Raw genomic sequence first — 12,701 nt, forward strand, 5'->3', positions numbered from 1 at the left:
ATGATATCTGTTTAATTCACCATATCTAAAAATTCTTCATACCATGATGTTCTCAAACCGCTCCTTAATTAAAAGCCTAACAAGCAAAGATTTTGAAACTTTGGCAGGCCATGAGGTAGCTTTGTCACTCAAAGGGCCATCTGTGCAGACATCTGCAGGTCCTTTCTCATTTGTATCAGATGAAGACTTTCTACTCCTTTGATTTCAGCAGCCCCCGTTATCACAAACAGAGAGACAGAAAAGGTTTCCAAGACAATTCTAAACACAAGATTTTCAGGGCCAAACAAACTTTACATGGTTGAGTCATGACTGAATCTTCCAGTTGTGTTTTAAAATTTAAAAGAAGCCATTTCGGGTAGGAGGGAGAGGCACTGGCAGCCCCGCTTGTAAAAAGCTTATTTTCCTGAAAGAAATCCCCTGTTCTCAATCTGCCTTTATGGGGAAAAAAGACAGACACATTTCAGACACCCATCTCCTTTTCTCCAGTGGAGATAATGTCAGTTTGGACAGGGACATTTGTATGAGAAAAACAGCACAAGGGAAAGTATTACACAATTCTCCCAGTGCCAGGGTCCTAGGATCTCTAGGTTATACCATTGTTTCTCTTCAAACAGGTTTATAACCTATAGAAATTGTTTGATGTGAGACAGGAAAAAAAGATAAGTATACGCTATCTGCAGAATGAGGGCTTTATCATACAATGAAAACAAACTGTTCTCTGTTTCTACCCTCAGGGAAACACCCAGATGTAACTGGCAATTTTAACCTTAACAGCAAACAGCAGCCATGTGTGCTTAGTCTTCAGCTGAAGTCTTGTATTTGGTGAAGATGATAAAAGGTCTGAATGACTGTGGTGAAAATGCATTCCAGAGGAATTGTATCTTTTCCTTCAAAGGTTTTTTTCCCCCTTCAAACATAGCCAAAGGGTGACATTTGCTTGCAAAAACATTTTGTATGAAGCCCTCATATGAATGTTTCAATGGCACCAGTTTTAATCTTCTATTCTTTAGCTTAAGCCTTCTTTCTGTTTACTAAAATATTAGCTTTCCTTCAATTTCATATATAGCGGATTTCCCCCCTGCAATCCACACCAAGCTGTCTAACAATGCCATCCTAAGCAGAGTTATACACTTTTAAGTCCACTGAAGTAACTACTTCAGTAAGTATACTTAAGTAGTGATGTTTTAATTCTGTTCCTTTCCTTTTCAGTGTAATGTGTAATGCCTGTCTACATTTTTCCTTTTTGGTATACAGAGATTAAAGAAGTATACCTATATAGTGAAACATTTATACTACAATTATATTAGTAACTTCATATGGTAGAAACATTTTTCTGCTATGGAAAGACAATATTTTTAACCTTTTCTGAGTTGGCTTTCAATAAATACTTGTATAGATTTGCATAGCTAAAGTCATGAAGAGGTCAAACTAATTCAGAATTCTGGGCTGATTTCGCACTAGAGTTGCCTCGATGTTGCACCGCCGTTTGCCCTGATACTCTTGGTCAATTTCACACTGGAAGCCGCGGGACTGCATTTGACCCGCGGCTTCACCCGATTTCCTCCGCAGTTTCGTGATCCTCAAAAACAGGATCAGGAAACTGCACGGGAAATCAGGCGAAGCCGCAAGTCAAAAGGCAGCCCCGCAGCTTCGGGTGTGAAATTGACCAAGAGTATTGGGGCAAACGGCGACGCAACATCGAGGCAGCTCTAGTGCGAAATCAGCCCATGTGTTATAAACTCTCAGAATTTCATTAAATTTTACTTACTAAGTAGTTGTCATTGTTAAACAAATTTTGTACAATAATTGTAAGGTAACAAAACAATTTAAAAATATTCCAAGGGATGCAGCATACAAAGGATTCTGTTACTATATCTGATTGACCTGTTAGTGTGAGGAAAGGGGAGATATTCTATCTGTAAACTTAGACTAGGGAAGAATAGAAAACATTTCTAGCCATTGCATTTTTGTGTAGATAAACTTGCAAACATGTAGGTAGCACCCACTGAAATCTCAGAAGTCAGCAGAGGGTTTTGGGACGTCTATGGTCAAGAGATGCAGTATATGTATCTATGAGCATATTTTCATTCTTTACCTAATTTATTCTACTTAATTTACCTGGGAGCAGTATTTGGACATTTGGTGTACATCAAATTTTTTTAGATAACATTATACTGGACATTTGTTTTTGTTTTTTTTAAGAAAAACACTGACTTTTGTGATGTTATTTCTTCAGTACAGAGAACCATACCGGGGGAAAGAAACTCAGTCAACCAGACCCAATTACTGAACACCTCAAATGAATTAAGAGAGAACAAATGCATAATTTCTGAAATACCCTGAGCTTCAAACTCAGGCAAAGTGTTAGAACAGTATAATGAGCTTCTGTGAGAAAGGTGGACTATAAATGAAGGAAACAAATTAATAATCTGCATTTACAGATTAAGAACACTAAAAACTGTTACCAACATCTGACTTTCATCCAGTATTGCTACTAAAGTTCCAGAGGAAACGCCCCCCCCAGGGGTGTAAAAAAACCCAACTCAGTATATTTCGGGTTTGGATATATTGAACCTGAAACGTATCAGGTTCCCGATATTCATGAATCCCAATATCTCTTCAGTATTTGAATTTGGGAAATATTTGGGAAACCTAATTTTTTTTTGCTCCATTATACCCGAAGAAGAAGAGGAGGAGGAGGAGGACGAGGAGGAGGAGATTGGATTTATACCCTGCCATTCACTCAGAGTCTCAGAACAGCTTACAAACTCCTTTCCCTCCCCCTCCCCACAACAGACACTCTATGAGGTAGGTGGGGCTGAGAGAGCTCTTTCAAGAACTCCTCGTTCAAGGACAGCTCTGACAGAACTATGGCTTGCCCAAAGTCATCCAACAGCTGCAAGTGGAGGAGTGGGGAATCAAACGCAGTTCTCCCAGATTAGAGTCCACGCACTTAACTATTACACCACACTGGCTCTCTGAAGAAGACATGGTCAGTGGTCCCCATAGGGTATAGTGGATAATCAATCTGGGGGTATCTGGTGCTCTGGGCTGTTCTTTTAGGTAGAAGCACCAAATTTTCAGTATAGCTGCTGGTGCCTCTCCTCAAACCCCCCCCCCAAGTCTCAAAAAGATTGGATCAGGGATGAATTATATAGGCCCCCAAAGAAAGTGCCCCTATTGGTTTCATTTGAGGGGAAAAAGGCATTTAAAGAGATTGTGGTCCCTTTAAACGCCTTCTCCAAGCCATACAACTCTGGCTTGGAGAACTCTGAAGGCATTTAAAGGGCTTGCAGTCCTGTTAAACATCTTCCAGGTGAACTTACCAGCCCAGGATCGAGCTGCAAGAGGAGCCAGCTAGCTCCGGCCGAATTGGCATGGATCCTGCCACCCCAGCTGATCTGCAGGAGGGGACTGGGCTGAGGCTGGGTTGCAGTATAGCTGATACGCCCAAACAAAAGCAAAATAATGGCTTTTTTGGGCTCAGCTATATTGGTAGCCAAAGACAGGATAAGGTATTTTTCAGGTATTTTTTCATTTTGGTTTATGTCAAATGCATACCCCTACACCCCACCATTTGGAAACACTGGACTGGTTCCCCACCATCTTCACAAAGAGATTGGGTTGGACTCCACCATTTCATTGCATTGGTGACTCCATGTTTCACAGAGGCAAGGGCCCTTCCAGTGGTGCAAGATGGTCCTACAAAACAGCATGCTGCATCACCCAAAGGATCCTAGTGTTAGAGGAACATGCAGGTGCCAATGAAATGAAATGGCACAGTCTAACTCGCTGTCTCCTCTGCAGGATGTAGCAGGATTTGACAGATTTTATTGGCTGCATTGCAACTAATTTTTTTTAATGAAAAATAAAACACTTGCAGCAGCACTACAAGGAAAGCTGCTGTTATTTTCATCTTACAAGTAGGTAAACATATACCAAGCAAACTCCATTTCCACAAGGATACCTACCAAGGCTTGAATAGGAAAGGGTTAGGAAGTGCCATTTCTCAGGAGAGGTTCAGTCATTTATGTGACATTACTTGATGACTGGTGACTGAATATGTGAACTCAGAAATATTTTGTTTGAAAAATGAATCTCCCTGTTATCAGGGATAGCTCCTTCACACATGCAACTCATCGCTTGTTGTTTCAATAATCTCGTCACTTAGTGATGGGCATACATATGTGATAATCCAGCTCCTAGCTGCTACTCCATCATTGCCTATTTTTCAAGCAGCACACATACATCCCATGTTCAAAGCAGCACACATACATCCCATTGAAAGCCACACATCTTTAGACTGAGCTTCTTAGTTATACAGTTTGATATTTAATAGCTTGATATAAATAACTAACCTGAGGGTACAGCAGCAGTGCTGTAAGGTACAGAACTAAACATGTCTGCACCAGAAGGAAGTGACTGGGATGAAGATGGGATAAAGGCATCACCTGGAGTTGCAGGAGTCTGCAAAACAAGGCACAGTTAGAATGGTATCCATAGACCAGTGCTATCTCAGAAGCTGCTTTTGCTGCCAGTGAGATCTTTCCTCACTGAAGGAGAGGATGAATGAAAGTGTGTATGGGTGGGGAGAACAAGACATGCAGATGTGAGAGCAGTGGGATAAAACGGCAGCAGCTAGAAACAGGATGAAAAACTGGATAAGAAAATCTCAGAAGCTTTCTAAATATATTAAATAAATTGAAAGCATTCTTTCCAGCTCCTAAGACACATATGTATTCCTACAGCACCTGTTTCTTTATACTAATAAAGGTCTAAGCTTGTGAGATTTTAATAGCTTCATAGAGGATTGGTGTAAGAATTTTGTGCTAGAAAAGCAGTAAAGTAATGAGCAATTTTACACAGAGAAAAAAATTGAACTGGGTAAAATGATTGCAGTCTCTTCCATGAAATCCTTTCCAGTTCAGTATGGGGCACCATTCCTCATGCATATCTGAATTACTGCACCACTACAATAAGCCCACTGAAAGTGGCAAATCAGAAGACAGGATATTTCTCGAAAGTACTTACAGGGGGAGAGGTTACATCAGGAGGAGTGGACATGTCACCAAACAGCTCTAGTTGGGTAACAGCCTGTAAAAGAAATTCAAAAGCATCAGACTTCCCCCCACACTTCACTATCATCTGAGCCACGCAGAAGATGGTCTTGTAGTGATAAGCAAAGTAATCTAGCAGAATAATTATTAATTCAGTAGCATATTATTTGGGTTGTCCTTGCTGCCTTTGAGCTGATAATCTGTGAGGAAAACCTGCATGAAAAGCTTACCATTCCCCTAGGTTCAAGATAACAGTTTAACAGCTGGCAACACCACTGAAGGAAAAAGGAAAATTCTAACTTATCATAAATTCCCATTCTTCCAAGTATCCAGAGGGCAGTTTCCCCCCTGGATCAGTGCCAGCACATGGTCAGAAGCAAATGTCCATCTTCTAACATTTCCAGCAGGAGGAGCTCCTCAATAAGACTGAAACTAGAGGTGGGGGGGGGCTAATCCAGTCTACTTCAGCCATCAACATGGATATGTTACTGAAGGTCAACTTTCTCACTTAGCTTAAAGGGAAAAAATTATGAACAGTGGAAACAAATGAGGGAAGTGCCTGTGAGATGGTTCCTACTTCTCCTGTGAGTAAAGACCACACAAAACATGCACTACAAGGTGGGTAGTCTGCCCTCTGAATAAGTATTTATAGATCAAATTTTAGATAGTCTTCAGGGTACATTTGTGGCATAAGGAAACTAGGATTACCTGCAGAACCCTCTGTCCAAATGCTTTATCAGATGTGAACATGACGTTATAATGACCAATATACCTGGATGGTGCTCTTACATATCTGCTGTCAAAAAGAACCTTCCCAAAAGACTGCTACTTTCTCCCTTGCCAAGTGAAATGCAACCCCATTAAATGGAATATTTCCCAGCGTGCTGTAGAACATTCCCCACTGTTTCCATGGACTTTACCAGTCACCTAGATGGAGATGCTCTGGGTAGCTGTTTTCCTCAAGTAGGATGGTTTAAAATCTAACCTCAAAAGCTCTTACAACAATCTCTGGTTTGCTAGCTGCCACAGATCTGGCTGTGGGTGCAGTAGGGCAGTAACCTTCAGATGTGTCATGGGACTCCACCCGATGGACTGTTAGCCCCTATACAGTTGCAGTTTTTATTCTGTTTTTTGGAAGGACCTGCTGCTTGTGTGCATACAGAGAGAGAGCAGGGGCTCCATGATTCACACCCCTCTTTCCAAACACACTGAGAGAAACAGCACGATGGCAAGGCAAGGTCACTTTGCAAGGGATGCCCTTTTTTAGCACAGGTAGGTTCTAAGACTGGGATCTCTTCTTGTCACTTCCTGACAGTGCTTGCTGTTCAGTGAGGCTAGTGCTGCCATCCAAGGTTAAAGGTAGGTATGGAGCCTAGAAAGGTTGAAAACCACTGCACTATGGAACCTTGGCACCAACAGTCACCAATGACAGGCCTACTAGACATATTAGCTGTGTATGAGAAGACAATGATAGTAACAGATAGTAACTTCACTGGACATCTGTTGGCTTGTAAAGGTATCTAGCACTGGACAGTCAATCAATTTACATTGTCTGTCAGCTAGGGTTGCCAGTTCCTGTCCACCTGCCACTGGGGGACTTTGGGGGACAGCCCTAGAGGGGGTGGGGACCTGTGTTCCCTCTAAGCTGGGTTAGTGTGAGCTAGCTCACAGTTTTTTAGCCTCCAGCTCACAGATTTTTGTATTAGCTCAGGAAGGAGGGCTCCAAAGCAAACTAATTTATGCAGTAGCCCAATCGCTCGCTCACAACTTTAATGCCAGTAGCTCACAAAGTAGAATTGTTGCTCACAAGACTCCACAGCTTAGAGGGAGTATTGGTAGCAACATCCCCAATATGATGACATCACACAGAAGTGACATAATCACGTTAGAGAGTCAGCCTGAACTGCAAGTGGCAAATTTGCCACTTGGAAGTCAGGTGCCAGTGCCCCCCGCTTGTAAAAAAAATTAAAGGGTACCCTTAAAAGCTTTTTACAAGCACGGCTGCCAGCACCTGAACTGCAACAGGAATTGCCACTTGAAGTTTAAGTGCACATGGCCCCCGCTTGTAAAAAGCATTTAAAGGGACACTTTAAATGCTTTTTATAAGTGCAGCCACCAGTGACTGAACTCCAAGCGGTAAATCCATTGCTTGCAGTTCAGACACACAAAGCCAAGTGGGGACCACCGGCGCCTGAAATCCAGGCAGCAAATTTGCCACTTGCAGTTTAGGCGCATGGCCAGTGGCTGACTCCTACCTCCTCTCCTGCAAGTTTTAAAGCAGGGGTGTCAAACTTAAAGCCCGCAGGCTGGAAGTGGCCCACCCATGGCTTTAATCAGGCCCATGTCTCTTTTCTTTCCCCCTCCTACCCCTCCTGTCCTCCCCCTTTGAAGTGGGAGGATGCCAAAGTTCCCAGCTCCTTCCCTATTGTCTTTGCCTGCTTTGGCAGGAAGCTCTTCTGGGCTTGCAAAGTTACAAAGAAAATACAGAATGGATTTTTCCATTATGGTCTATAAACTACTCTGGGACTGTCTCTAGCAATAGAAACAGTGCTCTGGGACTGGAATGACAGCTCCCAGAGTAGAATGATGGTCCCTAGCAATAGAATCTGTGTTCTGGGACTGAAATGACAGAGTGCAGAGTGGAATGACAGCCCCTGGGAATAGCAGCAGCATTCTGGGAATGGAATTCCACTCTGTGGGCCCTCATTCCAATCGCAGTATGCTTCTGCTACTCGCAGGGACTGTCATTTCACTCTGGGGGCTGTCATTCCAGTCCCAGAGTAGTCTGTCTCAGCCCAGAGACCATAATGGGAAATCCATTCCACATTTTCTTTGCAACTTTGTCTATCCTGGCAATGTATTTCAGTGGGGTGGTGCTCCAGTAGTTTTACTTTCCAGTGTTTGTATAGCTGAAGCTGCTGCTTGCTGGAGTTGTCTCCTTGCAAATACAGGGTTGATGTTTTAAGCCAGCTTGTCTCTGCTGAATGGACCTGAGAATGGGTGCCTGAGTGACTACTCTAACCTGGGAACCCACAGCCAAAGGGGGACATTACACTGGAGAGCCACTGCCACTCTGAGTAGACCGGGGGGTGGGGGGAGCTTTCAATCCCTGTCATTTCATGTTTTCCTAGGCTGAGAGCATTCTATATTTTTAGTTTTAGCTTCTGCTGTGATCCTTGTGCTTTTTCTTGATATTTTAATTAAAAATTGCATTGCCAAATCCAACTATCCCCCCACCTTTCCATTTTCGGTAGACATCTTTTAAGGGGGGGGAGGTTTGGGAGGTGTCAGTTATCAAAGACTGTTAAGTAAAATATGGCAAGTGTTACTGTTTTAAGCATGTTTGTATTTTAAGTCTATGTGTAGCTTTGGCTCAGATATTTCATCGTGCACACCTTCTACTGACACCCTTGTTTTAAAGGGTCCTCCAGCTAATCAGTGTGCCATGTGCTCTAGCTGATCAGCTGGAGGGCCCTTTAAATCTTGCAGGAGGGGAGGGAGAGGGGTGGCTGCTGGTGGCCATTCATGGGGTGAGGCTTTGAGGTGGGTCTTCCCCCACTGGCCAGCCAGCCAGTGGTGGACAGGAGCCCTTGAAATTGGGGGATCCTCCACCTCTGCCTGGGGACTGGCATCCCTACTGTCAGCTGAGCCTCATTCTAGATTTTTTATTACAAAAAATTGTGTCCTGACTTTCCCCGTGACTGATGGAAATTTACAAACTCATATTTAAATATATATAATAACTCCTCCCATCAAATAACCTCTTTCCCCTAAAAAATGCCTACAGCCTATTCTCAATTAAAAGCTCTGACAAATACAGTATACTTGTAGTGCTTAATAGACATCTCCAGAGATGGCATATCCCAGCTGTTCAGGGAGTCCATTCCACAAGCTGGGAGATACGATAGGAAAAAGGTCTTTCACTAATGCCAGGAGGGCACCCTAAGTAGGAGAACACCTAGCAGGTGGCAGTCTGAAGACCACAGTGATGCATGGTCCTAACCACCACTTTGAATTGAACTCAGAAATAAGCTGGAAGCCAATGTAGCTTTTTAAAAACAGGCAAGATACATTCCTGTCAGCTGGATGCATTCTGAACCAGCTATAGTAGGGGTGTCAAACTCATTTGTTATGAGGGTCAGATATAACATAAATGAGACCTTGTTGGGCTGGGTCATGTGTGTCATAAAATGTAATGCCAGGTAGAGGAGATATAAACTTTATAAAGGACACGGACACAAAGATTTTTTTTAACAAAATAAAAACATGCTTAAAACATTAGCACTCTTACAATATTTTGTTTATTTAACAGTGTCTGATAACTGACACTTCTTGCTCTGAATTATTGCATCAAAATGTCTGTACTGTTGCAATCTTGGGTATGCTGTTCAAGTATGTATCTGTAAGCTGCAAACCTACTTTTGATTTATTGAAATTCACTACAGAAATCTCATGCTCAGAGTTCTTAGCCTAGGGGCCAGGGTAAAACATGAAATGGCTGGACATTGTGAGCTTATTGACATAAATTGCTTCATGTGCTGGTCAAGAAAATGAGAAGGCACCCTGACACAGACTGAGGGCTATGTGTTTGTCTACAAAATGATAGTCTTCCTGAGTGGTCAGTATCAGCCTACTATCTGGGAAGTCTAAGTTCAAAATCCCTAAAGGAAATGTGCTGGGTGAACTTGGCCTGGACACACACTCTCAGCCTAATCCACCTCACTGCCTTGTTATTATTCCTAATCTAAATAATTCACATTGCTTTTCTACTGAGCAAGATTGGATCATGAGGGCATAAATACAGTGAAAAGGGGAAGGGAACCCAGTTGTACCCAGGAGAGCCACAGCATAACAAGCCCAACAAAACACACACACTGTAGCAAGGCACACTAAAGCTCATACCTTGGATAAAACTTTGTTCATATTAAAGGTGCTTTGTATTTTTCCCATGTGACTGAGGCAGCCAAGCAAAGCAAGCTCTGCCTCCTTCCGTCCCTCCTTTCAGGGAAGAGCCTCAGCCAATGGAAGGGAAGAAAGGTTTGCCTTTCTCTCCTGTGTGATTGAGACAGCCTGTCCAGGGCTTGTTCCCTCCCTCCCTGAGGGGGAGCAGCCTTAGCTGGTGCAGGGAACAGAAGCTCGCCTATCTATCTCTTCTGAGTGATTGAGAGAGTCTGAAAAACAAGTAATGATGCAGCAGCAGCAGCAGCAGAATGGGAAGAAGAAGCAGGAGACAGCCAGTTCCACTGTGGGCCTGATAGAAGCCCTCTGGGGACCTGATCTGGGCCCTGGGCTGCATGTTTGACACCCCTGAGCTATAGGTTCTAAGTCAGGGGTGTCGAACTCATTTGTTATGAGGCCCAGAACTGACATAAATGAGACCTTGTTGGGAAAGGCCATGTGTGTCATAAAATCTAATGCCAGGTAGCGGAGATATAAACTTTATAAAGGACACAAACACAAAGATTTCTTTTTACTTAAAATAAAAACATGCTTAAAACATTAGCTCTGTAAGCTGCAATCCTATTTTTGATTTATTGACATTCACCACAGAAATCTCATGCTCAGAGTTCTGAATCTAGGACCCAGGTTAAAACATGAAATGGCTGAGTGATTAAGAGAGTCTGGCAAAGCAAGCTATGATGCAGCAGCAGCAGCAGAACTGGAATCAGGAGATGGCCAGTTCCACTGCGGGCCTGATGGAAGCCCTCTGGGGGCCTGATCCGGCCCCCGGGCCTCGTGTTTGACACCCCTGTTCTAAGTTGTTGTTAAGGGGGACCCAACATAAGGCACATTATAGCAATGCAACTTTGAGGTTACAAAAGGATTAATTAGTGTGGCCAGGCTGGCTGTGTCTAGCAAAGGAATGAGTTTGTGAACCAGATGTAACTGTGAGCAGGTGCTCTTGGCTACTACACCAATCTACTTTTCAAACAGCAAGGCTAGGTCCACGAGCACCCCCAAGCGATTAACCCATTCTGCAAAAGCCAACTTAATTCTATTTTCTACAAGTGGACTCAGACTCCCCAAAGCATAAGCCTTCCTAACCAGCATTACTTTTATCTTGCCCATTTGTGGACATTCAGAAACAGGGCAGAATTTGCAATCAATAGGAATCTGAAATATTCAGAACCGGCCAATTATTTTTTTCAGTCTTCTGAACGAATTTACTTTTCAACATGTTTATGATACACTGATATGTTATCTCACTACCTGAGCATAAAACAATTAAAACTTCTAGCTCTCAGAAGTTAAAAAGTAAGATCCTTTACATAGTATAGTATATTTTAAAAAATTAATCCTACCCCCTCATTGTGTGAATTGAAAGGAGAAAGGGCTGCTAATTGTACTTGAAAATGTTGGACAAGGCAAGGAAGGTTTTCAGAAGTTTGCTTTGATAGAATGTACCTGGGCTGACTGAGTTCTTCATGAAATAAGATGTAGCCTATGTTAAAGGATGTATTCTCATGTGGCAAGGTAGCGGCCGGGGGGAGGCGGTGAAGGAGCGGGAGCTTGCTCTTCTGGCCCCTGTCTTTGTCAGCTGCTGGTTTTTGAGTGGGCTGAGCTGAGTAGCGTCGGGCCATCGTTTAAAGGGCCCGGGAGCCGTCTGGCGCAGCAGCGCCAACTGGGAAGGGCCGTGGGGGCCGTGGGCAGCTACCTGAGAGGAGAAGAATAGGGCCGTTTTTTACAGGGCCTGGGAGCTGCTGCCGTGTGGTGGACGGAGAGGCGGGCCTCAGAACAGCGAGCCGGCGACAGGCTAGGCTGTTTGGGCGGACAGCAGCGGGCCTGTTTGGAGTTGCCGCGGTGGCAGCGCAGAGTGGCCCTTGGCAGGCTGCTCCAATGAGTTTACATAAGATAACATACACCTGCCCTCCCCCCCCCCGCTGCTTTAGCCTGTCGGAATAGGCGGTTGGTGAGGCCGCGGGACCCTTTGGCATTAGTTTGGGTGGTTCACCCCCCCTGGCCTCGATCTGTCCTTGTGTCAGGGAGTTGGGAGGACATCTTGGTTCTGATTTGCCGGGTGGCCATCTGGTGGATTAATTCTACCTGGGTGCTGTGTTGCTGGGCAGAGGCTGCTTACTGGTGGCCATTTTGTGAGGGTTTCTGTGGGCGGCCATTTCGGGTGGTGTAGTGGCCCTTTGTTAATTACTGGCTATAATGGCATCTAAGAAGGGGAAAGGCGGTGCTAAAGGAAAAGGGCCTGCGCCTAAGAGGCCTGTGCCAGCTCCACCTCCTGTAACTGTTCCTTCATCATCTGACGATGAAGAGGAGAGGGCAGAGCAGCGTGCCATTTTAGAGAGGATTGCTGCTTTGGAGCAAGCCAAGGCTGCTGTGGTTCCTGCCCCCCGTCAAGTGGTTCTGGTGTCGGACCGTAGGCAACAGCGGAGGGCTGAGAGAAAGAAGTTTATGGCTGAGATAGTTGACCGACTTTCTTTACTCGAATCCAGGTCTGGGTCTGTTGTGCCTGATGATGGGACTGAGGCCGGGGCTTCTGGAGCGGCTGCCGGCAAGGAGGATCCTGCGCCAGTGGAAGTGGTGGAGCACGTCCAGCCTGGTCCGAGTGGTACGTGGGACCCGGCAATGCAGATGAGCTTGATGTGGCTGTGGGGGCCTTGGGGTCAAGGTGCTGGCTCTGCCTCACAGAGC

At 44.4% G+C, this 12,701-nt stretch overlaps 1 protein-coding gene across 1 annotated transcript in view; it reads right to left on the minus strand.

Moving 5' to 3' along the window:
- Positions 1-12,701, minus strand: part of DAB1 (Dab, reelin signal transducer, homolog 1 (Drosophila)) — a 316,448-nt gene that overhangs the window by 16,319 nt on the left and 287,428 nt on the right. Inside the window, exons 9-10 of the mRNA XM_015420265.1 lie at positions 5,032-5,094; positions 4,359-4,467 (exon numbers count right to left, since the gene is read on the minus strand). Of these exons, the coding sequence (XP_015275751.1) occupies positions 4,359-4,467; positions 5,032-5,094 (172 nt within the window). The remainder of the gene's footprint in view (positions 1-4,358; positions 4,468-5,031; positions 5,095-12,701) is intronic.

The sequence above is a fragment of the Gekko japonicus genome, unplaced genomic scaffold, assembly GCF_001447785.1.
Source record: "Gekko japonicus isolate JY-2015 unplaced genomic scaffold, Gekko_japonicus_V1.1 scaffold284, whole genome shotgun sequence".
Lineage (NCBI taxonomy): Eukaryota > Metazoa > Chordata > Lepidosauria > Squamata > Gekkonidae > Gekko > Gekko japonicus.